A 25,170-nucleotide genomic window follows, 5' to 3' on the forward strand; every position below is an offset into this window, starting at 1 on the left:
ACATGAATTTGTGCACTCGAGCTGGCACGGAATAAAGAAGTTGTAAGTAAAACCTGATGATTTATGCCAGATCAAAAGCACGGGTGTGTCGTGTGAACTCATTCTCAAGGAATATCTGACCTTTTGTACAAAGGAGTAAACACCACAAATATTTTCAGATTTAAATAACAAATAAAAATTTGTTTCGAAGAATTCGTTCTGTTTCTTTGGTTTAATTATTTCTTTAAAATGTTCTGTTTATTTCCAGCTAGAAATGAAAAAAAAAAAAAATTATGCTCACAGACTTCTGGACATTCTGGACTGTTTATATCCTAATATGATGTTTTGTCATAATTCCCACCCTTCATTAATGATTTACTAATTAATTAAACTATATTTTAATATGTAATGCTTAGTAAAGTACAGTGCTGTGCAAAAGTCTTAGGCTAGTAACTAATGACTTCTTCACTATTGGGTAAATTGTCTAATAATAATAGTCAGTGTTGACTGTCAGGGATTAGATGCGAAAACAAAAGCACATGTGAGAGAGTGCTATTTATCCGAGTTTTACTTCATGAAGAAAATGTTTGAAGTCATTATTTTAAAGGCATCTTCACTTTCACACCTTTCCTAACACAGGCCTAATCTACTGCTACTGTTTACATTTCACTTAATGAGCCAGTGACATGAAGGAAACCTCATACGACAACAAAATCATCAATCAAACAATAATGAGGTTTAAATGTGTGATGTTGCAACATACCTTATCGACATAATTGGCAATTTCCATTATTCTTCGTTTCGTTTTTTCAAGGTCCTTGTTTTGCTTTCTGTACTGTTAAATAAAAAAGTAATAGTTTGTCAATCGGTTAAAAATATTTCATTTGCATATACATAATAAAGTACAGTGATAATGAGATCCTGTTTCTTCAGTAGGCATTGAATTAAATTTCTGCCGTAATTTATGCAAGAACAAACACCAGTGTATACGGACCAGCATAAAGAGAATTAAGATTACATGATTTAGATGGTTAGGTAATTAAATAGGCGATTATATTCATTTATTATATTCATTTATCCTCTGGAGAACCGAGACTATCCTTGATGAGGATGATGACACTGAATCATTTTGCGCTTGATGTAATTTTGAACTTTCCCCAAATGCTCTGGAGGTATTTAATAATTGAAATTATTTATGTGCTTCTTGTTTAATCAAAAACTGTCAGTCTTTCTAGTCCTGAGCCCATATAGCATCTGTAGCAAGATTAGAAAAGAGAAAGCCAATTAAACACCACTTGCTTGTTTACTGTATAAGAGCAGCCTAAGCCTAAACCTTAAGCCTAAACCCTTGCTAATATCACATTTATAATGTGTGTTTACTTTGTCCTCTTGCCGTCCTAAGCTTCGGAGTTATGTGTTGTTGAACTCTGGGTGTGAAATCTGCATAGCATTTTCTATTGTTTAAGCCTTAATTACTGTAACTGTGGGTGCAGAGGGATCAAGGGCTCACCAGTGTGTTGTCAGCGACTATATAAAGCTCCATGTACTTGGTTGTGCCCCAGGCATTTCGTTTCACCTGCAGAAGTGAAAAGATTCAAGGTTAAAATGCTTACATTGTTTACTTTTTTTTCTTGCAAAAAAAAATAATAATAATAAAATGTTCAAAAAACAATTTAAAATTAATGAAACTCAATGGGTTTATGCAGAGACCAGCCTGTGGCAGCATTTAATTACCACATTCGAGTACAAAGCACACATCGCCAGCTGCAGGAGAAAATGTTTAAATTTCAAAAGCGAGGATATTAATATTTTCATCACCATCACAGCAAACATGGACATCATATTATCCTAACCTGCTTCCCATCACCTCCTCACACTTTCACTGGCCTACTTCTCTTCAGAAAATGCAAAATCTTTATCAACCACAAAACAAATAAATAAATAAATAAAATAAAATCAAATTTTCTGACTTTTTATCATGTCTCTTCTCTGTCACATTAAGTGACATAATTAACATTTATGTTCTCTTTGGCCTGAAATGACAGCTGGAAATGAAATTTTAGAGGAGTACTCAAACTCAAAGCCAGCAGCATTGATGAGTATTGTTTCTTTTAACTAGTTTATATGCCAGAACGACCTTTACAATATACTATACTATACTAGAATTTTCAGACATTTGAACTTGCTGTGACTATTTGAGTGGCTCAATTCAAAAATCTACTCAGTTCATGAGCTGGTCTCAAACAATCACTTATTTAAGATATCATGGACACGTGGAAAGGCGGATGCATGTACACGATGTATAACTTGTAGTTAGCCAAAAATGTGTTAAACAGGGATGAAGAGATGAAAAACAATTTCAGACATTTGACCTTGCTGTGACTTTGATTCTGACTGAATCATTTCATCATCTAATCAGTTCATCAGCTGGTTACAATGACAATCTCATCTAAATCCTACAAACATTCAACCACTATCGAGATATCAAGCTAATGAGATTCTGTAACAGATGGATGGACAACCTGAAAACATAATGCCTCCACCACTCAATGACAGCTGCATAAAAAAAAGACTTCGACTGGCCCTAATAACTGAACATGACAGTATGTATTTAATTAAAGTGCCTAATATATAAATTGCTGAATAATACAATTCATGCTAAAGATTTGTAATGTTAATCATATGAGGGTCCTTGAATTTTGGATCTATTTGAACTGTTCAGAAAGACTGTGAATGCAGGAAAACCTTGGAATATCTCCAATAAGAAGATAATGGTTATAGAAAGATGGTCAAAAGAATAGTGAATGAACCTACTGTCCTTGTATCATTACCCAACATTCCCTGCTGCATTCAAATAGCTCAGCTCTTTGTTATTGGCAGCATTTGTTTTTTGCTGCTAATCATCTATCCTGTCTTGCCCTCCTACAGCATCGTGGAGACAAAGCTGTTTTCACTGTGATATCATTAAAAGTGTCCACTCATCTCAAAGCCTCATTAAGTCAGCTACAGCTACTTACTGTATTTAAGGCAGCGTGAAATGGATCGAGTTCACTAAAATACGCCTTTCATAAGAGTGGAGTGAAAGATGCAATTAGCCCGATTTGCATGCATGAGTCACTAATTCAAACTCCGAATATAGAAGAACATTTTAGTGAATCTTCTCAAACAGGCACTGAAATCAAAACTGCTCTTATTTACAAGCAAGATCAAGTCAGCATGATTTACAGTGCCAACGGGTTCACGTACATGGCAGGGCTTATGGAAATTCGGCATTCATGACTAGATATCATTTTTATTTTCTCATCAACATCACGTTATTGTGAAATGAAATAAGATAAATATAATATAATACATAAAAAAAAATCAGCTTTTTCCAAATGAGCTATTGGTTTCCTGTGGTTCCACTGAGCCAACAGACCAAAGTACTATTCATTAAGTTAAAATGTCTTCATCATAATGTCATATTTGCTTTTCTCAACAGGGCATAAATGACTTTATATGATATTAAAGATGGGATTGAATATGAGATATCAAGCCATTTCGATGAGCCACTAATGAAGACAAAGACACTGGGTCTATTCAGCTTATTTGCTTACAACCTTGATCTTGCTTTGTTGGGGGGGGGGAAAACCACATAAAGAGCTTTAGCTCCCCTAACAGGAGATGGGATTAGCATCTAATCTGCCCAAAAAGGACAAACACATAACAGATGCAAGGAGATTAACTCTCACACCCATCAATAACCCCTCAGGCTCTTCGTCGGTTTTAATGGTTCGATTGGGTTTAAGAGCTCAAAAGCGTAAAGGCTGCAAGTTTTTCCTCTCTATTTAATTTAAAATAAAATAAGATAGAATGACTGAAGTGATTTGCAAAGCAGGTGGTTCATCTTCTCACTAGGAGGACAAACATTTTCTGGTACATGAACAGCTTAGATTCAAGTAAGAATATACCCATGGAAGCACACAGAGCATGACTGGCCCGACTCTTATCTCTGTGTGTTAGAGTGAGAGGCTGCATCTTTGACTATATTACATACAATCAAAGCCACTCAGCATGACAGGGGAGATCAAGTTCACTTCAGTGATAATAAAATTGAACACTCTGTTCAGTCTCTGTTCAGTTTCTTGGGTGAGAATTCAGAATATAGAGCAACGAAGAAGACCTTAAAAAACATGCAAAAAAATGTCTCGGGCAACTGAACATATCTTGAATGTAGTGCAATTAATCAGAAATGTAATGTTTATATGTTGACTTTTACCACACTGGTGACTTAATTCTGACCGGTCATAAAGTATGTGCTAATGCTCATTCTAATATGTTAACATTTCTATAGTAATGCTGGTATGGTGGACGAAAAAAAAGTCATTGATTTTGTCCAGTTTTCTGTGAGGAGACATTTATTTTACATTTTTCGAAGAAGCCTCCAGTGTCAGTGCTCTGTAAAGTTTTTCAGCTTCTTGGTAACATGACAAGCTGTGCATTGTTTTTCTTACTTCCAAGAGGTTGGAGAGTGAAGGACTGCTGCTATGCTGTACATAATAATCGGAACTTACGTGTTTCATGGGGAGATAAAGGTATAATATTTATAATAATAAAAAAAAAAGTTTGGTTTGGAAAATTGATGTGGCATAAGAGGAATAAAACACTTCATGGCCAAGCTGATTTTAGAAAACTAATCAACATCAGGATAGAAATAACATCATACCACTCCACATTTGCTAAATGTGCTATAAAAGCAAAATATTTTGGGAGCTAGCTGTGTTTTGTTCTTACTTATACTTCATGAAATTTTCAGATGAAAATATCCAATAGTTATTTTTTGTGTTCTGCAGCTATAAATTTAAGATTATTATAAAAATAAATTTAATTACTGAGCTTATCTGTAGAAACAAAATCATCTGCTAATAAAACAAGATCATTACAAGCATGGAATTAGTAGCACTAATCTTAATAATCTAATATTTGTTTTATAATAATCCCATAATATGGTGTTTATTCAAGATTTTGGCACTTGCCAAGATGATATTTTTCGCAATTAATTTGTTCGTAATAACACAATGCAATACTCTTTATGGAAAGTGTATTTTTCGTAACTGACCCTTTGATGCAAAGGTTTAAGGAGACCGCTGAGAAGGCCTTTATGTCCAGTTTCATGACCGTGTCCACATGTACCACCTTTAATTGGCAGGTCATCTGTGTGATAGAAGACGTGGTGAAGAATCTCCTGCCCTTTTACTGGCTCTAAGTAATAGGTTTCGCTGGAGTTGAGCACAATGAGGCCCCTGCGAAAGAAATTAGAAACAGGATGTCAAAAAAGCTTGGTAAAAGCTAGACAGCAATCTTTTACAATAGACATCACTGAAGGTGATTTGCATAGTTCTATTGTAAACATCAGCAAAGGGCTCTTGAAGGCTCTAATAGCTCTGAAATTTTTTTGCCTTCATACTAAATAACAGTAATTAAAAGTACAGTAACTATTTGTCTCAATAGGACTGCTATAATTGATGGTGGTGACACTCAATTTTGGTGTTTAATTGTGCCACACACACACACACACACACACACACACACACACACACACACACACACACACACACACACACACACACACAAGCACACACACACACAAGCACACACACACATACATAGTGTGATAAGCACATGGTAATAAGTCTTTTGTCTGGCATCAGTGTGACTGCTTGGCCATGAGTGGAGCAGGTTGTGCAGTAATGGTCTCTGGTCTTCTCTAATCATGCAAAAAGCCACTCAAAAACCTACATGAAGTCTAGCAACAATGGGCCTCATTTGTCAAGCTGGATATGAACAAATTTATATTGTTCTTAGGAACATTTACACAAGAAAGTTGGTGTTCATTAACATCCTTTAGGAAAATCATTGGCATTCTACATGCGCTCTAGAACAAGTGTACATTTACATATATATAATATAAGCTTCCAATTTCAGGTTAAAACAGCTTATCTATTTTAATTGTTCACAAAACTGTAATAAAACATTTGTAAAACCCAATCATCGTAATATGAATAGCATTTATTTAAAGAACTAATTAAGTATAAAAAACAATGAAAGAAAAGCCAACACAAAGCCAAGCAATTCTAACAAATAGCACTCGTCATTCAATTAATGACATTCAGACAAAATAAATGATGCTTTATCCAATGATTCTGTATAAAATACAGATTCTGTATAAAATAAAAAGTGCTACATGGATTTGAGAAATGCTAAAATAACTCAAACTTCATACCTATTCAGCGACAAGTGAAAACTTTTAGTGCTTTTAGGAATTCTGCAAATCTATTGTTTGCTATTTGGTGAAAGCAATTCCTGTTTATGCTTCAAGGCTTAAACTTATTACTAGAATATGGCAGCTGCTATCCTTAAGCAGCTGCCAAAGCCCCCAAAAAAGTAGAATTATTCTGAATATGCTCGTGATGTTGATTCTGTTCACTAAGGCCTTGGGGAAGTTCTGCTTCACTGTGAATTGCCCTGGCATGACCTTATTATTCTTTTAAACATACTCCTGTTTCAGAAACCTGTTAGGAATATATGCTAGGAATTTTTTTTAAGCTCCTTGTCACTGTCACAGGATTTCAGTTTAATACATGCTGATCATTCTAACCTCCAGTGTTGTCAATGCTATGACAGCAAATAAACCAGCGACACAGTGACAATACTTGATTATATTTAGTAGAAAATGCTGTAGATGTTATACGTTTTTTCTCCCAAAGGCTTTGGCATTATCTATTATTATTCTCAGCTTCTATGTCGATATTTACCTCAGCTTTTTTACTTCAGCAAAATCTTTAATGAGAGGCTCCTGGGGTTTGTACTTAATTCACGGTCATTTTGATATGTCTACAAAGCATGTTTTAATAGTCTGAGAGTTGTCGAGAGCATAGCAAATGTGAGTGATGACTCGTGTCTTTCATCACTGTGAACAAACACGCTGCATTTCTGATATAGAGAAATATACCAAGACATCAGCTGCTTTCTCAAACATCGGTTTGACCGTGGTTCAATCTTACTGGAGCTTTTGGAAGCAAACAAGCAGCAGTGCTTTTAGCACTCATAATACAAAAAGGAGTCACCCATACCTGATATGTTTGACTGGGTTTATGACTAGACAGTAACCTTCCTCCTGTCACTGACTGCTGTCCTCTTACACTCACCGAGCACTTTATTAAGAACACTGTACTAATAGTCAGTAGGGACTCCTTGTGCTCTCAACACAGCTTCAATTCTGCATGGCATGAATACCACAGAATGACAGAGATTCTGGTTCAAGTTGACATGAGTGCATCACACCGTTCCTGCAGATTTGTAGTTGGACTTTCATGCACTGAATCTCCTATTCTTCAACATCCCAAAGGTGCTTTTGGATTGAGATCTGGTGACTGGGAAGGCTACAGAAGAAACAGGTTTGTGTTGACTTTTGCAATGTTATTGGCAGCTGGTGACATGGTGTGTTATCATGTTGAAAGTAGCACATGATCCGCAACAATACTCAAATCGTCTGTGACATTCAAGTGAAAATTGACTGGTATGAACAGCCCAGTGGGCCAAGAAAACTTTCCTCACGCCATTACATCAAATTTAACAGCCTAGACTGTTGACAAGGCAGGTTGGGTCCATGCCTTTATGCCTTTGCATTCTGTGTGCCTCAGCAGAACTTGAGATTCATCAAACGAGGTGTCAGGATGTTGGACACTTCCCGGTGAAAACATTAGGGCGTGTTTGTTGACAGGGGTTTTTGTTATTCCTTGCCATGTGCTTTTGTTTATATTGGTCTCATATGTGTTGCCCTGCCTGATCTGCATTCTGTTGACTCGTGTAAATGTTTGCTCAGTCCTCATCCTTGTTGATGTCTGTTTCCTGTGTCTTTAATAAAACTCCTGTGTATGGGTCTGGTTGGAGTGGACACACTCGCTGTCCCTGACACCAGGCTATATTTTTTTGTCTTCAACTTCCAGATTTCTTGGCTGATACAAGTGGAACCCAGCATTGTCTTCGGCTGTTGTCGCTCATCTCCCTCAAGATTCGACATGTTGTGCATTCCGACATACTTCCCCACTCACCACATTTGTTCAGAGTGGTTATCTGCAGCTTTTCTCTCAGCTGAAACCAGTCTAGACATTGACCCTTCTCTGCTGACCTCTCTCATCAACAATGAACTATTGCTCGCTTCCATCCATAGAACTGCTATTCACGATTTTTTCTTTACTGCACATACTGAGTAAACTCTAGAGACTGTGTTGTGCGAAAATGCCAGAAGAGGTATAAAAAATACTCAAATCAGCCTGTCTGGCACTAGCAATAATGCCAGGGTCAGAAAGATTGAGATCCCATTTTTCCCCATTCTGATGATTGATGTGAACATTAGCTGAAGCTGCTGGTTTGTATCTAGATGATTTGTGCATTGCACTGCTGCCCCATGATTGGCTGATTAGATAATTGCATAAATGAGTAGGTGTACATAAGGTCCTAATAAAGCACGTGGTGAGTGCATATGTACTGTGAATGCATTTTTACATCATTGCATGTGTGTGAATGTGTGTGTGTGTGTAAATGGTTCCCTGTGATGAAGTGATATACCATCCAAGGTGTATTCTGCCCTCATCTCAATATACAGCAGTTACTAAAAAAAAGTGAATGAGTGAATCTGTGAAAACTAATTATTTTAATATTTTATATTGCTATATACATGTTCAAGTAGACTTATCTAAAAATTATATTTTTACTTTAGCCGAGTCTAAATGAATGCTTTCTCTATACATGTTTGGTTCATGTGACAAGCTTTAAAGCACACATTACTCATTCTCATAATGAAATCACTCACATACACACATCAATAAAACCCATAAACGATCACGCATACAAGCATTATAGAAATACAGCACATAAGAGTTAATGCATTTTCCATTGCATTAGCAAGTGTTACATACCTGAGACACAATACTAAATAAATTGTGCCATTGTGGCCTTGGTTTGATCTAAAATAATGAAATTATTATACATAAAGCATGTAGCTCACACTATACCTCACTCCAGAACATGTGCTTACAGCAACCCAGGAAGAGGAATGGTCCTTAACACTTCCATGATAGTAGCAATGATGATCCTAGAGAGAGAGAGAGAGAGAGAGAGAGAGAGAGAGAGAGAGAGAGAGAGAGAGAGAGAGAGAGAGAGAGAGAGAGAGAGCATTATGAATCATGAACTCGGTCTAGGCTGGGGTCCTGCCCTGTTTATGCAGCATAATGTTTGGTGTTTTTCCTGCTCCAACGCAGGGCTGCTTGTACGATTTATAAATCAAACAGGATTTTCAACCATATTTTTCCATGGACATGCTTCTACCATCTCCAAAGTCAAAGCGTCGTCCTTTGCCCCTTTCAGGTAAAATCCCTCATAATAATCATTCTCTTGAGCCTTCCACCAACATTTGGGAAATAATGGCACCACCTTTAATTTTCTGAAACACATCCAGATTGTGCGTGGGCATGAGTCTTCGGCTATTTAAAGGACTCATTCAAACGATTAGACCGTGAAATTAGCTCATTTATTTGAACAGAGAGGAAGCAAGGCGGGACACTCATGCACAGCGGACACACAAATCAATTGTCACTGGAGACACGGGCTGACATTCGGAGCTGCTGACGATCTCATTGGCTATTCTGCAGCGGCAGAAGGGTACCAGGTTAATGCTGCATGTCTGGCACTGATTGCAGGTATATTTTAATCAAAATAACGCTTAAAGGATTCTAGTTAGGGTTTTGTCCATTGGTTGAAAATACTAAAGGGTGGAAAAGATTAAAGAGTAGTCCTTCATGACTGTACATTACATATCATTTAGGAAGATTGTTACGTAATGTACTATAAGTGAATACTACAACACTATTTCCTTTGAAGTATTCATTCAAAATCTCAGACACCATGAGATATTTATCTTGGTCAGTTGTGATAGCACTTATTTCAGTGAGCGTTTTTAAAGGCATCCAATCACATTCATGTCAATGTCAAATGAAACTTTGCACAACTGTGTTTTTTTTTTTTTGCTGAGTTTAGCAGTGATTCATAAAGGCAAGACATTTTAGGAAATAAAAAGAAACGCATTTAACTTAGTTTGTCTAGATCGTTTTTTGTTGCTAATGCCACCTTATTCATCCCAACTGAATTATTAAACATAATCTAACCAAAATAAAAGCAGAATTATGTCTGTATTTGTAGAACATTTCAGTAATATTTGATAAAATGCAAATACATGACATTTTTAAACTATTTAAATATTTTGAATTTATGTTGAATATTCCAGTAGCCTGAAGTAAACATTTTTCATTTTATGTTCAAATTCTACATCCTTATTGAAGTACAGTAGATATCTCATTTAACCAGTTTCTCTGTAAGTTTGGTTTTGGGGCTACATATGATTCAATGTATTTTCTGCTTTCAGAGGGTCTTTCTGAAAGAGAAAAAAAACTGTGAGAGTATACAGTAGTAGCTATATATATATATATATATATATATATATATATATATATATATATATATATATATATATATATATATATATATATATATACATGCCTAAAGAATAATTAATATAGAGGAAGAAATCTGGGCATGGTTATGTTTAAAACTTAAATACTTAACAACTTGTGTAGGCTTTTATGTGAGGCTGCAGTGGTAAAGTGTCTTACAGATATAACCACAAGGTCACAGGCTCTGAATAGCCAGTTACAGTATGTGTCCTGAAGCACAGAAAGATAGCAGGGAAGATGATATCAAACTCGCAATTTCCTCACCTAAATGTGCTGAAGAAACCTGCTAATATTCAGTACAGGTTAGGAATCTAAAAAGCAAATTTCTTAAAATGCTTAAAACCTTAATGTAGTTAAGCCATAATTCAGAGTTTTCTCATTACGTGATTTTCTGCAAAAGCAGCTGAATTAGAAACCGAATTACGTGGTAGTTTAGTATCATATTAGTTCATTGAAAATCAAGTGAGGTTTGAACACATGGAATTGCTTTGGGTTTTGTAGGCTTGGATACACCCACACCTCATAACCATAAAGGGGAAATCGACTCAAAACAGCACATGCAGTATGATTATTTTCAGTTGGAGTTACAGATTGAATAAATCAGGGACTGCTGCAGCTGTCATGTTTGTCTCATAAACTCTTTATATCTCCTTTTAGAGTCACCCCGCTGACACACACACAATTATTGAAATCAGCAACACGTTCCAATTAGGGGTAAAAATTGGAAGCAGCACATGTTTAATGTAGATGATATTTTCCTAAAAAAAAGATACCAAGACCTTTTTAAAAAAAACATAAGGGCAGTGGCTAGCCCGGAAAGAGAGACTGAAACTAGCAGCTGTGATTCCTTCCCAGCTTCCTCTAACAGCTGAACCAGATGTTTCCTAATAAAGAGACAGAGCTGTACTCAGGAAGACACTCAATATGAAATAATGACTGCCAGCCAAAGGTGCACCATTTAGTTCGTGTCTTGATTTATGCCAACAAATTAGAAGAGCTTTGAACAGTCTTTAATAACTACACCTGACATATGCATCTCACTTCTGATAATGAGTGACTGTGGCATAACAGTATAATCTGCCAAGCAGAAGATTCACATTCAATTGATTTTCTTTGATGTACGACTTTTTCATTAACAATTCTAATGAAAGGAGAATTTTTGCTGAATAGGTGGGAGCAAATGTGCAACGGATGTGTTTACGGACTGCTAACTAATGTTAAATCGGTCGGAGACCGGCAGAATGTTAGTTTGGTAGTTTCATTTATCAAAATCAGGCTCAGGATAAACTTTATTAATGCATTTAAGTCTGATTTTTAAGTACTTGAGCTTTTCTTGTACCTAATACTTTTGTCTCTATTCTTTCTAAACACTACATCACTACAAGCCTTTATAATTAAATATATGAAAGATTAGGAATAAAGTAGGGGTTAGACAAGCTTTTCTAATGTTTTTCACAGTAAAAATAATCAGTAAAAATAATCAGTGAATGATTGTACCAAAGAAACCCCATGCCGCCTGCCTCAACGATTACCGCCGTGTGGCCCTGACCTCAGTAGTGATTAAGTGCTTCAAAAGACTGGTCAGAGACTTCATCACTGCATCACTATCAGACACACTGGATCCACAACAGTTCTCGTACCGCCAGAACCGCTCTACTTGGTCCTGTCACATCAACACCCTGGTGAAGAAGACCCGGCAGCGTCTGTACCATCTGAGACGCTTACGGGACTTCAAACTCTCAGGTGCTAAAGACTTTCTACACTTGCACCATTGAGAGCGACCATACAGGTAGCATCACTTCCTGGTTCAGGAACAGCACGGGCAGGACAGGCGAGCCCTCCAGAGGGTGGTGCGTTCAGCTGAACATTCATCAACATCGAGCTCCCTGACATGCAGGACCTACACACAGGATCTAGTAGTGGACCTCTCCATCCATCTTCACTTTTTTCCTGCACAACCTTTTTTTGCACAATGACACTTTAATGCTGGACTGTCACTTTAACTCTGGACTTGCACAGCACCGTGCCACTGTATACTACACCATACTGCACATGGACATTTTAAGGACAATCACAAAATCATTTTAATTTATACTGCCAAAACAACACATTTATGTATATACATATATTTTCACATATATTTTCATATATTTTATATAGTTTTTATTGATCTACCTCCTTTTGGTTTTATTTTTATCCTTAATTTCATTCCTTTCTATGCTAGAATAATACCGGATAGACGTAAAAAGCATTTCACTGCATGTCGTACTCTGTATGTACGTGTATGTGACAAATAAAATTTGATTTGATTTTGATTTGATTTGAGGATGATATCTCAAAATTTTGTATCAATTGGTCATCTACTTTTACCATATTACAAGTGAAGATTTGAAGCTGTATATTTCAAGAAGCAATTGGACTTTTACTTGAGTACAGAACTGAGGTACTTTCAGCATTAAAACATACACAAAATCTTTGTGTGGGATCGCAGAAAGTGAACTGAATGATCATAAAACACAACAGGAAATGTGATTTTTCTACACTTAGAGTGCAGTTACGACTGATGCCATTGCTCAATTTTCTCCTAACATCTCAAACAAAATAAAATAACAGTCGGTAAAGTTGGTTACTTATTCATGTCCCTCCATCTTCTTTTCATTTACATTGAGCTGAATATTGCTCCCATAAATAGATGATAAAGATGTCAATATGGTAATTTCATATTAGATTTCGACATGAAATGTTCGAAACATACTTTAAAAACAAAGCAATACATAGACAGATTGCCTACTTGTGGTAAAGAATCTGAATGAACAGACTGTTTCTGCTGTGCTGAGGCCTTTGCTATGGCAGCGAGGCATGATGTGTGCATGATGTGCTAGGCACTTTGCATCAGTTTCTCATCTTAATTGAATCTGGCAGGTTCACACCTCACCAGCATATGACAGGAAGATAGTAGCTCACACCTTTCTGCACAAGTGTGCAATAAAGTGTCCCAAATAAAACTGCACTCTGCAGCAAAAAATACTGAGAAATCGGGAGTGACAAAAGTCGCTGCTACTTTGAACTGAGTGTTTTTGAAGTAAAAAGGTGTTTTCAGCAAAGTAGGTTGCCCTTTGTGCCATTCAACATTCATGGAATGCTGATATGCGAATGTGTGTGTTTATGTTTGTGTGTGTGTGTGTGTGTGTGTGTGTGTGTGTGTGTGTGTGTGTGTGTGTGTGCGTGCGTGCGTGTGTGTGTGTGTGTGAGCACAGAGCACGGGATGTTGTTTTCCAGCTAAATGATCATACTGTCATGTGGCCTATCCTGTGAATATAATGCCCTTGTGAGGAAGAGGGTATACAGAGAAGAAGCAAAAAAGATAGAGAAAAAGGAAGAGAGAAGAAAAGAATGTAAATCTTGCTTACAGAGTAACTGTTTGTATAGGTAACTGGCCGGTTGTCTTCATAGTGAGTCGCCGTGAAGTCTTTAGCCAGAAGTTCCCTAAAACACACACACACACACACACACACACACACACACACACGCACACACACAATAAAAACAAATATTTATTTCTGACACAAAAGCATTGACATTGTAAGCATTGCCAATTAATTATTGTGTTCAGATCCTCTGGTGAAACAACTGTATCGCTCACTATCTTGTTAAACATATTTCCACAACAGCAGATGGCCAAGTAAGTTGCGAACTAATCTAAAGAGGTCTCTCAGCAACCCATGTGATTTTCATCAAAACCCTTAGCTAGAGTGATAATATGTTTTGCTGGCTTTGCTCTGATAGCTTTCTGCAGCCAAATTCATTAGATACTGAGGACACTACAGACATTACAGAAAAAAGAGGTTGCACTTGCACATTTTTGACTAGTTGGAGATTCACTTGTGCAACTGAATTAGATAATTAAAAGAAAATACATTCTGGCTCTGTGAGATCACACATCCAATTCCAACCACCAAGGCTTATATCCAGTAATGCATATAATTTTTGGGATATAGGATGGAAAATCATTTAAATATGTATTACGGGACAAGGTTGCATTCGTTCCTTTATGCAAAATGTGTGGCCATATAATGACATCATGAATCTAGCTTCATAAAGTTTTAATCAGTTAGCTCAATGTTTTAGCAGCTCAATGATTTATTAAATATGCAAGAACTGCATAAGACTGGTAGACTTCACTGAGATGATATCTGAGATAAAAGTTGAGGTAGTTGTTCTTTACCCCCCAAGAACAACCTTGACATCACCAGCATTCAGCCTATTACCCTGTTTCCACATACTCAATAAATCCTCTCTTTAGAAGTGTAATCTTTCTCATTATGCTTTCTCACAAAACACTTGTACTGAATCATCTAAGGTAAAGTATAATCACATGCTATCCAGACTGCAGAATGTGAGGCAGAGAAAGCTAAAAAGTTTAGGAAAGAGGCATGAGAGAGAGTGAGACATGTAAAAGGTGTCTGACCTGCTATCACACACTTTCACACAAGCATTTATGCCTGCTTGTGATATTAGAAATAAGGGCTAAAACATACAAAATCTAATTTCCATAGCTCCACGATGAATCTAATGATGATCACCAAGGGTGAAGTAGCGCATTATATTAAGAGATCTTATTAAATAAGAGCAACAACACACACATTTAAAGCCAGATAGGTAAGAGTCTCAAATTTAAAATGCTTTAATGCCATGTTACCTCTAAACACCAAATGTGATAAAACAGAAACCAGAACCCAAACAAGACAAAAGCGTCATCTGTGCTTCTGTTTCATTTGTACTTTGATTAGACAACATGTGCTTAATGTTGTTTCCCCTCCAAAAGAATTTGGACTAAAAAGGATGAAAGAGTAAGTACATGAGCTGAACAATATAAGCCCCCATCTAGATCAAATCTTTCAGGTATTCTGGGTAACCACCAGAAATGACTGTCACTGATATGCATCTAGAGTCAGGACTAGAAAGAATTCATCAAATCAGAAACCTTCATGGGTCTTCCGAGTGTCTTTTTTACTGATATTGGTGATGCTGTTGTGCCAAAAAGACTCCAAATGTAGACATTCGCTTACAAATATCTGATGTGGGTGTCAAAAATGAAAGCTTAGACTGATGTATATTTTGAAATACCTGCTAACTACATAACTGTAAATATCTGCTAGCTCATTTATAGCCTGTACAGGCAATGTAGAACAATTATGCGTGCACACACACACACACACACACACACACACACACACACACACACACACACACACACACACACACACACACACACACACACACACACATACTGTTATGTGTGCCTGTCAAGCGCCAAGCTGTTGTAACTGCAATTTCTAGGTTGTGTTTGGCATGGCAAAGGGGGTGATAGATGGCTTTTTGGCTAAAGTAGTGCAGTGCATCTGCCTGGTGCCCACTCGCCGCCAAAGTCACAAATAAATAAGCATCATAAGTGCAGCTGGTAGAGGCTGGAGCAGAGGCGTGCCCTAAACCCCCTCTGCACCAGTCATTATCCACTAGTGCTGAACCTAATGGAAAATAAATTATACATTACAGGACATTCTGCACTAAGAGAATGACAACTAGTGTTAGGCATCTGGGCCAGCCCATTAATTTATATGTGTGTATGCCTCTGCATGTGTGAGTGAGAGAGTCAGACAGAAAGGGCAAATATCCATCTCCTAAATACATGGTTGTATCTGAAAAGAATTCCTTCACAGAAACACAGTAAGCTTAAATGCACCGTGGGTTTTTTGATTCTGTTGCATGAAATTGCAACTTCCAAGTAGTTGAAGCTTCCATAAGAACACCAGCGAAACAACACAGAGTGAAATCATATGGCACTGTGAATAGAAGTCTGAAGCTGTCAGGACGTGTAGCACCGAATAAATGAAATCTCACCACATGAATAAAGCAATCACCCAAACAACATGATGATTACCATTCAACAAATGACGAATAATGCGGCAGTGTCAATCTGGCATCGTAATACAGACTACCACTGTGATTGTGAAAAGAAATATGTGTATGCATAAGGGTATGAAAATTCATATAAAGTGGAAATCTTTGACGTTCTGATGAGACCATGCTTTTATTCTGTTACTCTGTCTATAGATATTTATATTATTTGGAATTCACTTCACTACACATAACCATCTAAGATTTAAATCTAATGACACCAAAACACAAACTGAAATGAATACAGAATTAATAAAACGCCAGACCTGCTATATGCAAAAAATAACATATTATCCAGTAGTAATGAAGTAAACAATACACACACACTGGTTTTATGGTCAACTCTGCTGATATTAAAGCTGCATGAATTCACCTGCGCTCAGCTACACAAAAGCCCAGCAACTCTCCTTCAATTAGCCTTGGCTTAGTACAGAGTGTGTGTGAGCTCCCAAAGGCATGTGGGTAAACAGCTACGTGCTCACCAAACACAACCAGAGGGGAGAAAGAAAATAGCAATAACAAGCCCTTCACTACTGAGAGCATCAAAGCTTCAAATTGTGAAGAGCACAGTATCGTGATTCGCCTTCTGCCCACGTGTTGTCCTGTGGCGTTTACGCCGATTTAAGTCCAGCTTCCCTTCTACAGTAACTACCCCATTGCTTAACCTTCAAAGAGAAATGGTCAGAATTTTCTAGGAACATCACAAAAGCTACCATCACTTAGATGGCTTTGACTTTAGAAATCAGAGAGTGGTGCACTTGCCCTCAGATCCTGCTGGACTCAATCAAAAAGTCACAGGAGTGCAAAGGTTTTGACTTCATTGTACTGTAGGCAGGAGTAACAGAAGGTCAGGTATGATGTTCGTAGGGCAATAAAACCCCATGTTCATTAACATGGTGCTCACATAGAGCAATGTGATGCATTTCCTGCTTATTTATTCATCATCACTAACTGCCTAAACCTGCTCAGTGTTACTGTGGTTTAAATGATTAATTTGTTTATATTTTCAGTTTATATATTCATCTGGAAATTTCAAAAAGGGACAAACAATAATTAGAACAGTAATGAGCAGGAATGGGAATGAGGAAAAATCCCATTCCTCAATGTTGTAACAGCTTGATATAAAAATTCCAGCATAAAGTACTGCATTTAAAAAATATAAACCAATATATATATATATATATATATATATATATTATATATATATATATATATATATATGTATATATATATATATATATATACATATATATATATATATATATACATATATATATATATATATATATATATATGTATATATATATATATATATATATATATATATATATATATAATACAGAATAAGGAAAACCAATTTGTTTTAAAAAAAATTTTAATTCACCAAACAAAACAAAACAATACAATACATATATTTAACACCAATCATAGTTTGTAACTGTTGTTCATTCATTCATTCATTTTCTACCGCTTATCCAACTACCTCGGGTCACGGGGAGCCTGTGCCTATCTCAGGTGTCATCGGGCAGCAAGGCAGGATACACCCTGGACGGAGTGCCAACCCATCGCAGGGCACACACACACACTCTCATTCACTCATGCAATCACACACTATGGACAATTTTCCAGAGATGCCAATCAACCTACCATGCATGTCTTTGGACCTGGGGAGGAAACCGGAGTACCTGGAGGAAACCCCCGAGGCACGTAGAGAATATGCAAACTCCACACACACACAAGGCAGAGGCGGGAATCGGACCCCCAACCCTGGAGGTGTGAGGCAAACGTGCTAACCACTAAGCCACAGTGTCCCCACTGTAACTATTGTTATAAAAAAATAAATAAAATATCAAAACAGTAGCTCAGTATCTCTGAAAAGTGTGTGGCTACATAATATATCATAACATTTATATTATATCATCATATTTCCAAGCCCTAATAACAACTAGCAGAATAATTATCCCACCTTAGCAGATGGATAGTGCTAACTAACAAAGCTGTTGATCATTTTTATTTGATTTGTTAATAAGCTTTACGACAGTTGTGACAAAGCGCACACGTACTGCTGTTTTCCTGCCCACACCAAATCCTGACTGCAGGCTATGAAATACACATCTGAATTAGCATATGGTTCGCATGAAATACGTATGGAATATAAAATGAGGCCTTGAGCAAACACACTAATTGGAAATGCCTTCGTGCATTTTAATGCATCTTCCACATAAAACGCTGTAGAAGAAGATAGTTATGTATATTTCATGTACTGTGTTTGCTTAATTGAAGCCTGTAAATCTCTCCACCAAGCAAAAATATTTACAGTATATTTAGTATTCATGGCACCTGCATACTCAATTTATATTCACTTTTCATCAACTCGCTTTTGGCTAACTATTACACGCACCAGAGGTGGATCAAGCTTCAGAAACAAGTCAGAAACAGCTGTTTTAGTGAAGTGGAATCGCTCATTACTCTTACGTTTTATTGGATGTAAACCGATTCTACACGAAGCCTAGAGCTCAATATTTTAAGAAGTGAGTGCTGGGCAAGAGTTAGAGCCTGCTGGTGAATTACACACTTCTATGGTGATGTCATTCTTATTAATGTGTAAACTCATTCATTCATTCATTCATTTTCTACCGCTTTATCCGAACTACCTCGGGTCCCGGGGAGCCTGTGCCTATCTCAGACGTCATCGGGCATCAAGGCAGGATACACCCTGGACGGAGTGCCAACCCATCGCAGGGCATGTGAAAAACTCATGTTACGCAAAAAAGTTGCTTAATAGGAGTGTTTTATGTGTGTGTGTGTCTGTGTGAGTGTGTGATGAAATCACTGCATTTGTCCTGTTAATGAGGATGATGAACAGTCAACTGGAAAAGGGAACAGACAATGAGAGAAATGTTAAAATGAGAAAAGTTTAAAATAAACTTTTCTCGGTAAGAGTAGAGATGTAGTGAGAATGGTGTCTTGATGAGAAGTTCCTGATTACTGTCTTGAATTATTTCCAGGTGTATCTATCTGAGCTTAAGGAGTCTAAAAGAGCTGATCACTGAGCTTTGTAGATTCATTTTGATGTTTATGTGTATCTGCAAAACAAATTCAAAAACAGGTTTGTGTGAGTGTGTGTGTGTGTGTGTGTGTGTGTGTGTGTGTGTGTGTGTGTGTGTGTGAGTGTGAGTGTGTGTTTCTATCAGCATTAAAAACAGGTGCACTTTAACAATCAGCCATTTGAAATGACTCACCACCACCACCACCGCCGCCGCCACCCTGCTCTATAATGCTTTACCTCTGCCAAATTGATGAATGTCCTGAGAGAACCTCTTTACTGTGTGTTTGTGTGATATTAAAGCCCTGCGCCGACCACTTCCTCTTACTTCTTAGAAAAACAAAACAAACAAAAAAAAACACCCTCCATCTTGCTACTTTTCTATTAATAGGTGGATATGTATCAAAGAAATATAGCCTGACGGGAAGACTTATTTTTAAAGTGCCGAGAAAAAGTATATACAGGGAGCATTGTGTAGGTGTGAAAAGAAAAACACAATTTCAACCACACATGCACCACTCCTGGGGAGCCGCAAGCCCGGATGTTCTCTCACTATTCACCACACACAAGGTGTGGCTGTCTTCGTCTTTAACTGAATATGTGGCTAAACTGTTGGTATCTGCAACAGGAAGATCTACACAAAGTGTCTTCCCACTGACATGCATAAAAAACAAAAAAATCTCATTTTACAGGTGTGGGTGTATAAAAGCTGATTTCTTTATGCGTGTATCACATCTCCTGGAACTCATACTGTGGCATGACAAAAAAAAAGTTTCCTGTCTGTTCCCTTTCTTACTCACCCTACAAAAAAAGCTTAAAGAAACATGAAAAAGGCCTAGTTTTTTCTCTTTTATACAGTACACTTTTATGCTAAGTCATAGATTTGAGAGCTTTGGAAAGAGATTTGATTGAAACCTATGTTTTGCTGGGTTTGTCTGTCAATCAGGTTTGAACACACATATATTTTCATTCCCACCTGGATTACTGAGCACATGTGCAGTTTTGACAAGCTCTGTTAGCTATCAGAGTGATTAATGACAGAATACGTGAACGTGTCCTGCACCACACTGGAAGATCACAACGGCACATTTTGATAACATGGCAGTATTCTGCACAATTACATGATAAATCAGCTTAGCATAAAAAAGGACAAGATTGGCTGAGCAAGCACAATACATCACAAGCACTCACATGCACACACAACGACGTCCTGAATAGTTTTTCTTTTTTTTTTCTTTCAATTTTGTCAAAACATGATTCTCATTTTCAGGATTTAGTCCTAGCAAGGACAACTGTAAGATGTTTGAGGGGAAAACACAGCCAACTTTGTGTGTGTGTGTGTGTGTGGGGGGGGGGGTATATATATACAGTATGTGTGTGTGTGTGTGTGTGTGGGTATGTGTGTGTGTGTGGGGGGTGGGGATATTTGTGTGGATGGGTATATACAGTGTGTGTGTGTGTGTGTGTGTGTGTGTGTGTGTGTGTGTGTGTGTGTGTGTGTGTGTGTGTGTGTGTGTGTGTGTGTATATACGTGTGTGGGGGGGTATATACAGTATGTGTGTGTGTGTGTGTGTGTGTGTGTGTGTGTGTGTGTGTGTGGGTATATGTGTGTTTGGGGGAGGTATATACTGTGTGTGTGTGTGTGTGTGTGTGTGTGTGTGTGTGTGTGTGTGTGTGTGTGTGTGTGTGTGTGTGTGTGTGTGTGTAAGACAGAGAAGGAGAGAGAGAGACAGGGAGAGAATGAGAGAGAGACAGACAGACACAGAGAGAAAGAGAGAGAGGGACAGAAATACGAAGTAGGGGTATATGTGACTAAGACTAACCTACTGACCCTCAAAGAGTATTACATTCCTTGCCTTCTTAAACAGTACCATCTGTGAGCAATCATTTTACACAGTTAGGCTGTTAGACTTAAAACAATGGCTGGTGTCTGTGTGTGTGTGTGTGTGTGTGTGTGTGTGTGTGTGTGTGTGTGTGTGTGTGTGTGTGTGCGCTTGTGTGTGTGTGTGTCTGTGTGTGTGTGTGTGTGCGTGTGTCTATGTGTGTGTGTGTGCGCGCTTGTGTGTGTGTGTGTGTGTGTGTGGCTGTGTGTGTGTGTGCGTGCGCTTGTGTGTGTGTCTGTGTGTGTGTGTGCGCGCGCTTGTGTGTGTGTTTGAGAGAGGCGAGAAGACATTAACATAGAGTTATGGAAAAAACAAAGCAGGCAAAAGCAATGCAAGAAACCCACATGTACCCCTCTTTTTTCTCCTCCTTTCTCCGTTCTTCTGTTTCTCACTACTCTTCCACACTGCCAGTCTGAGACGTGGCAGGATATTGGGTTGGGTGGGGGAGGGGTTAAAAATGCCTCTGTGCTAACAATACAGTACGTCTGCTGGCTTCATGCTAAAACAATTGTCAGTGTTGTTCCACAATGAAGAAAAACAACCACCATAAGCTGGATGCTCTGAGCTTGTACAAAGCAGTCAAAATTTTGAGTCACGTCCAGAGACACAATGCTGGAAGACTTGTAAAAACTGACTGGAATGTTGTGTTCTTGTTCTGGCACTGTCTTTACACACTAGGCTTACAGTTTTTACTGTCAGACAAAACTATTCAATGTCAAGTATACTCAAGGACTCGAATCCACTAGACTGTATATCCCACTCCTATGTTCTGCCTTTGTTACATTTGGCTTATAGGACATGTTCAGACTTCTAAACTCATCAGAGATTCTGGTCAACACACTGAAGTACTATCTAAAATTCGACCAATATGCTACAACAATGTGTTACTGAAGTCAATTGTTCAACTCTTTAATATGGAGGCACAGATGGAGAAGAGTCATATTACACAAACACCAGCTGAAAGAAGAACAGAATCAGCCTTATAGAGAAGAGAATGTGAGAAGCACATTGCCCCACAATGAGTCAGTCGTGTTGGGCCAGACGTGCAGATGTTCCGAGCTTTCGTAAACAGCTACACATATTATACGATGAATGCAAAAAAAAAAAAGAAAAGAAAGACAAGCATTTCCTAACCCTTTTTGGCATGTCTCTTAATATTGAACTTGCTCTGGGAAATTGTCCTTAGTCAATAGTATTGCAAAACACTTAAGCTAAGAAGCATTTATCGGTTAATTTATTTGTATGAGTGCTATTTCCTCTGCTGGAGAATTAGCAGAGAGTGATGCACTCATTAGCAGAGATGGATGAACTTATTGGCACCTTTAGGACTACCACATCCTTCTGCACAGCATGGTGTTAAACATGCAGCATGTTCTGCAAAAGCCTAAGAGTGTGGAGGTACCGTACGGAGGCACTCAGTTTAATACATCTGCAAACAACACATGTAACAGGCGTAATATAGCAGGCTATTCATCAAAATATTCATTTCTTTCGTGAGAGGTGTAAAACATTTCAACGTAGTCAAGCTCACGCTCCCACCTCTGAAAAAGTAACTTCCTCTTTATGTTCAATCAGGAGATGCTCCTGAGGTTAAGCCAGACTTCTCCTAAGCATGATAAATTTCATGCCCTAATACGCTAGCATTCTAGCTGTGCACAAGCACTCAAAAAGTAAATTTTCTCTGTTGTATTCAGTGGCACTTTCCCAGTTGATTCAATCGTAGTGAAAAAAAAAAAAAATAGCACAGTTAAGAGAGGTTCATACCTGCAGATAAGAGACCACTAGATGTAGAGAAGAACAAAAGACTCAAAAACATATTTGAGCTACAGAGCTGCATGACTTTCACAGTATAACTAGCTTCAGACAGGCCACCTTGAGTCACACCAGCAGGGCTGCTGGTTTTTTTTTTTTTACATGAAATTGGTTTAGTTCAGAAATAAAATATCAGGTCGATTGCTTTTTGTGCAGATTTTGAGATATCGTATACTTATCAACTCTGCACATGAATGAAAACCTGGGCAGAGAGCTAATGATTATTTAACCATGCTTTTATTTTGTTATATTCTAATACACAGCCTTTTATTTCTTTGTGTGTAGTAAGAGTCTAGATGGATAACACAAACACTGGGCCATTATTAAGTTTAAATTATTGTATTTTTATAACGTTGAATGTTGACTTTGTGTTTCTTTATATGCTTACAAAAAGCCAATCGTTGCTAAGTAAAAATATTAGCAGAATAATCAAGTATTTACATACAGTATAGAACGTGGCATTTTTCAACACAGAGAGAAACAGCTTAGTCCTCTTTTCCCTGGTGATGATTGAAGTAGGTCCTACCTAAAATAAACCTATTAAAATGAACCCGAACCCCAACGTGGATGCAAGGCCTGGGGGACACTCAGCCCATACTCTCATTAACTCAAAGGTCAAGAGGATCTACAGAAATGGGGCTGTAATTCCCCACTAGAAAATAAATCCCCAAATGATAAATAACTTCTAATCCATCTATACATTTCTGGTAACAACATTGGATCCAATTTAAGGACTTTTTAGGGCCAAATCTCTACATTAACATCAAGGCAGGAAAACATAGTTAATGCATATGACATACACTTGCTCTGAAACTTGTTCTGAAAAACACATATATTATGTAATAAATTACTTCATAAGGCACAGACACACCTACACTTTTAAGTACATTAAACAATTCTGATTCTATGAATATAAAATTTGTAAACACTGCATATTCCACTCCATTTCACAAAAATCTAAAGCAGTATTTTCATACAGTTGTGTATGACAGACTCGGGCTGATGAGGTGCTAATGGTTCGACGAAGGTTAATGGTAGGGTGTAAGATACACTGAGACATGATGCAACACGATGAAAAAAAAAAACGATTATGCATCATGGAAGTGTGTAATATCAACATTCTATTAATTATTCATGTATTGCAATTGCAAGGTTTGAAAATCAGATGTCCCAAACCTGTACAAGTGGAGCGCCTGCGAAATCAGCTCTACATGTAAAGTAAGCGATTACTCTGACTTGCAAAGACCATCTCTCATGATACATCATATATTTACACAACCACACTATATAAGGTTAAAGGGTGCACTTCACTATCTTTCAAACAACAGCATCTCTGCATCTGTCAACAACGGGGCCAGAGAATGAAGTCACAGTACACGGTCGTTATAGACTCTGGAGCTCTATACATCATTATGTTTCGGTCGAGCATTATAAAGTCTCCAGGTCAGATGTTTTGTTTACTCAATGCATGTTTTCATTTATTAATAAGAACTTGTAGTACATTCTGTTTATATTATTACTTCGAGCTTATTAATTTACTTTGTTTTACAAACAAAAATTTAGTTACGTTTTTCTGAGATTTTTTTAATTGGATTGAATGAGTGGAGTGTATCGTTAGACCCATAGTTAATGGTAGAAAATACATTTCTGAATATCAGTCACTAATTGCAGAGTAATCTGTCCATTAACTAGCAACACCAGCTTCATTGTGGTCTAACTGCCGTAATGTTCATCCTGCTTTATGACATTGCAAATCTTTCAGTAAATCCTAGTGCAATATATATTCCTGATTGTGAAGGTAATGTAGCTGCTAATCCGTCTATAGATTTTTGCTGCCGGAAGCGTAAATATCTTGCAATAGGAACTGTATCTCTACTACAAGAAAACTCTGAAAGAAAGCCAGATGGAATGAAATAGAGTGAGAAGTTTACAGGAAAACTAT

General features: G+C 37.5%; 1 protein-coding gene across 1 annotated transcript in view; it reads right to left on the minus strand.

The window, feature by feature from the left end:
* Positions 1–25,170, minus strand: part of adam19a (ADAM metallopeptidase domain 19a) — a 75,669-nt gene that overhangs the window by 18,810 nt on the left and 31,689 nt on the right. Inside the window, exons 5-9 of the mRNA XM_047818738.1 lie at positions 13,940–14,015; positions 9,036–9,115; positions 5,078–5,261; positions 1,490–1,555; positions 743–814 (exon numbers count right to left, since the gene is read on the minus strand). Coding sequence (XP_047674694.1) covers positions 743–814; positions 1,490–1,555; positions 5,078–5,261; positions 9,036–9,115; positions 13,940–14,015 — 478 coding nt within the window. The remainder of the gene's footprint in view (positions 1–742; positions 815–1,489; positions 1,556–5,077; positions 5,262–9,035; positions 9,116–13,939; positions 14,016–25,170) is intronic.

This window comes from Tachysurus fulvidraco, chromosome 1 (assembly GCF_022655615.1).
Source record: "Tachysurus fulvidraco isolate hzauxx_2018 chromosome 1, HZAU_PFXX_2.0, whole genome shotgun sequence".
NCBI lineage: Eukaryota > Metazoa > Chordata > Actinopteri > Siluriformes > Bagridae > Tachysurus > Tachysurus fulvidraco.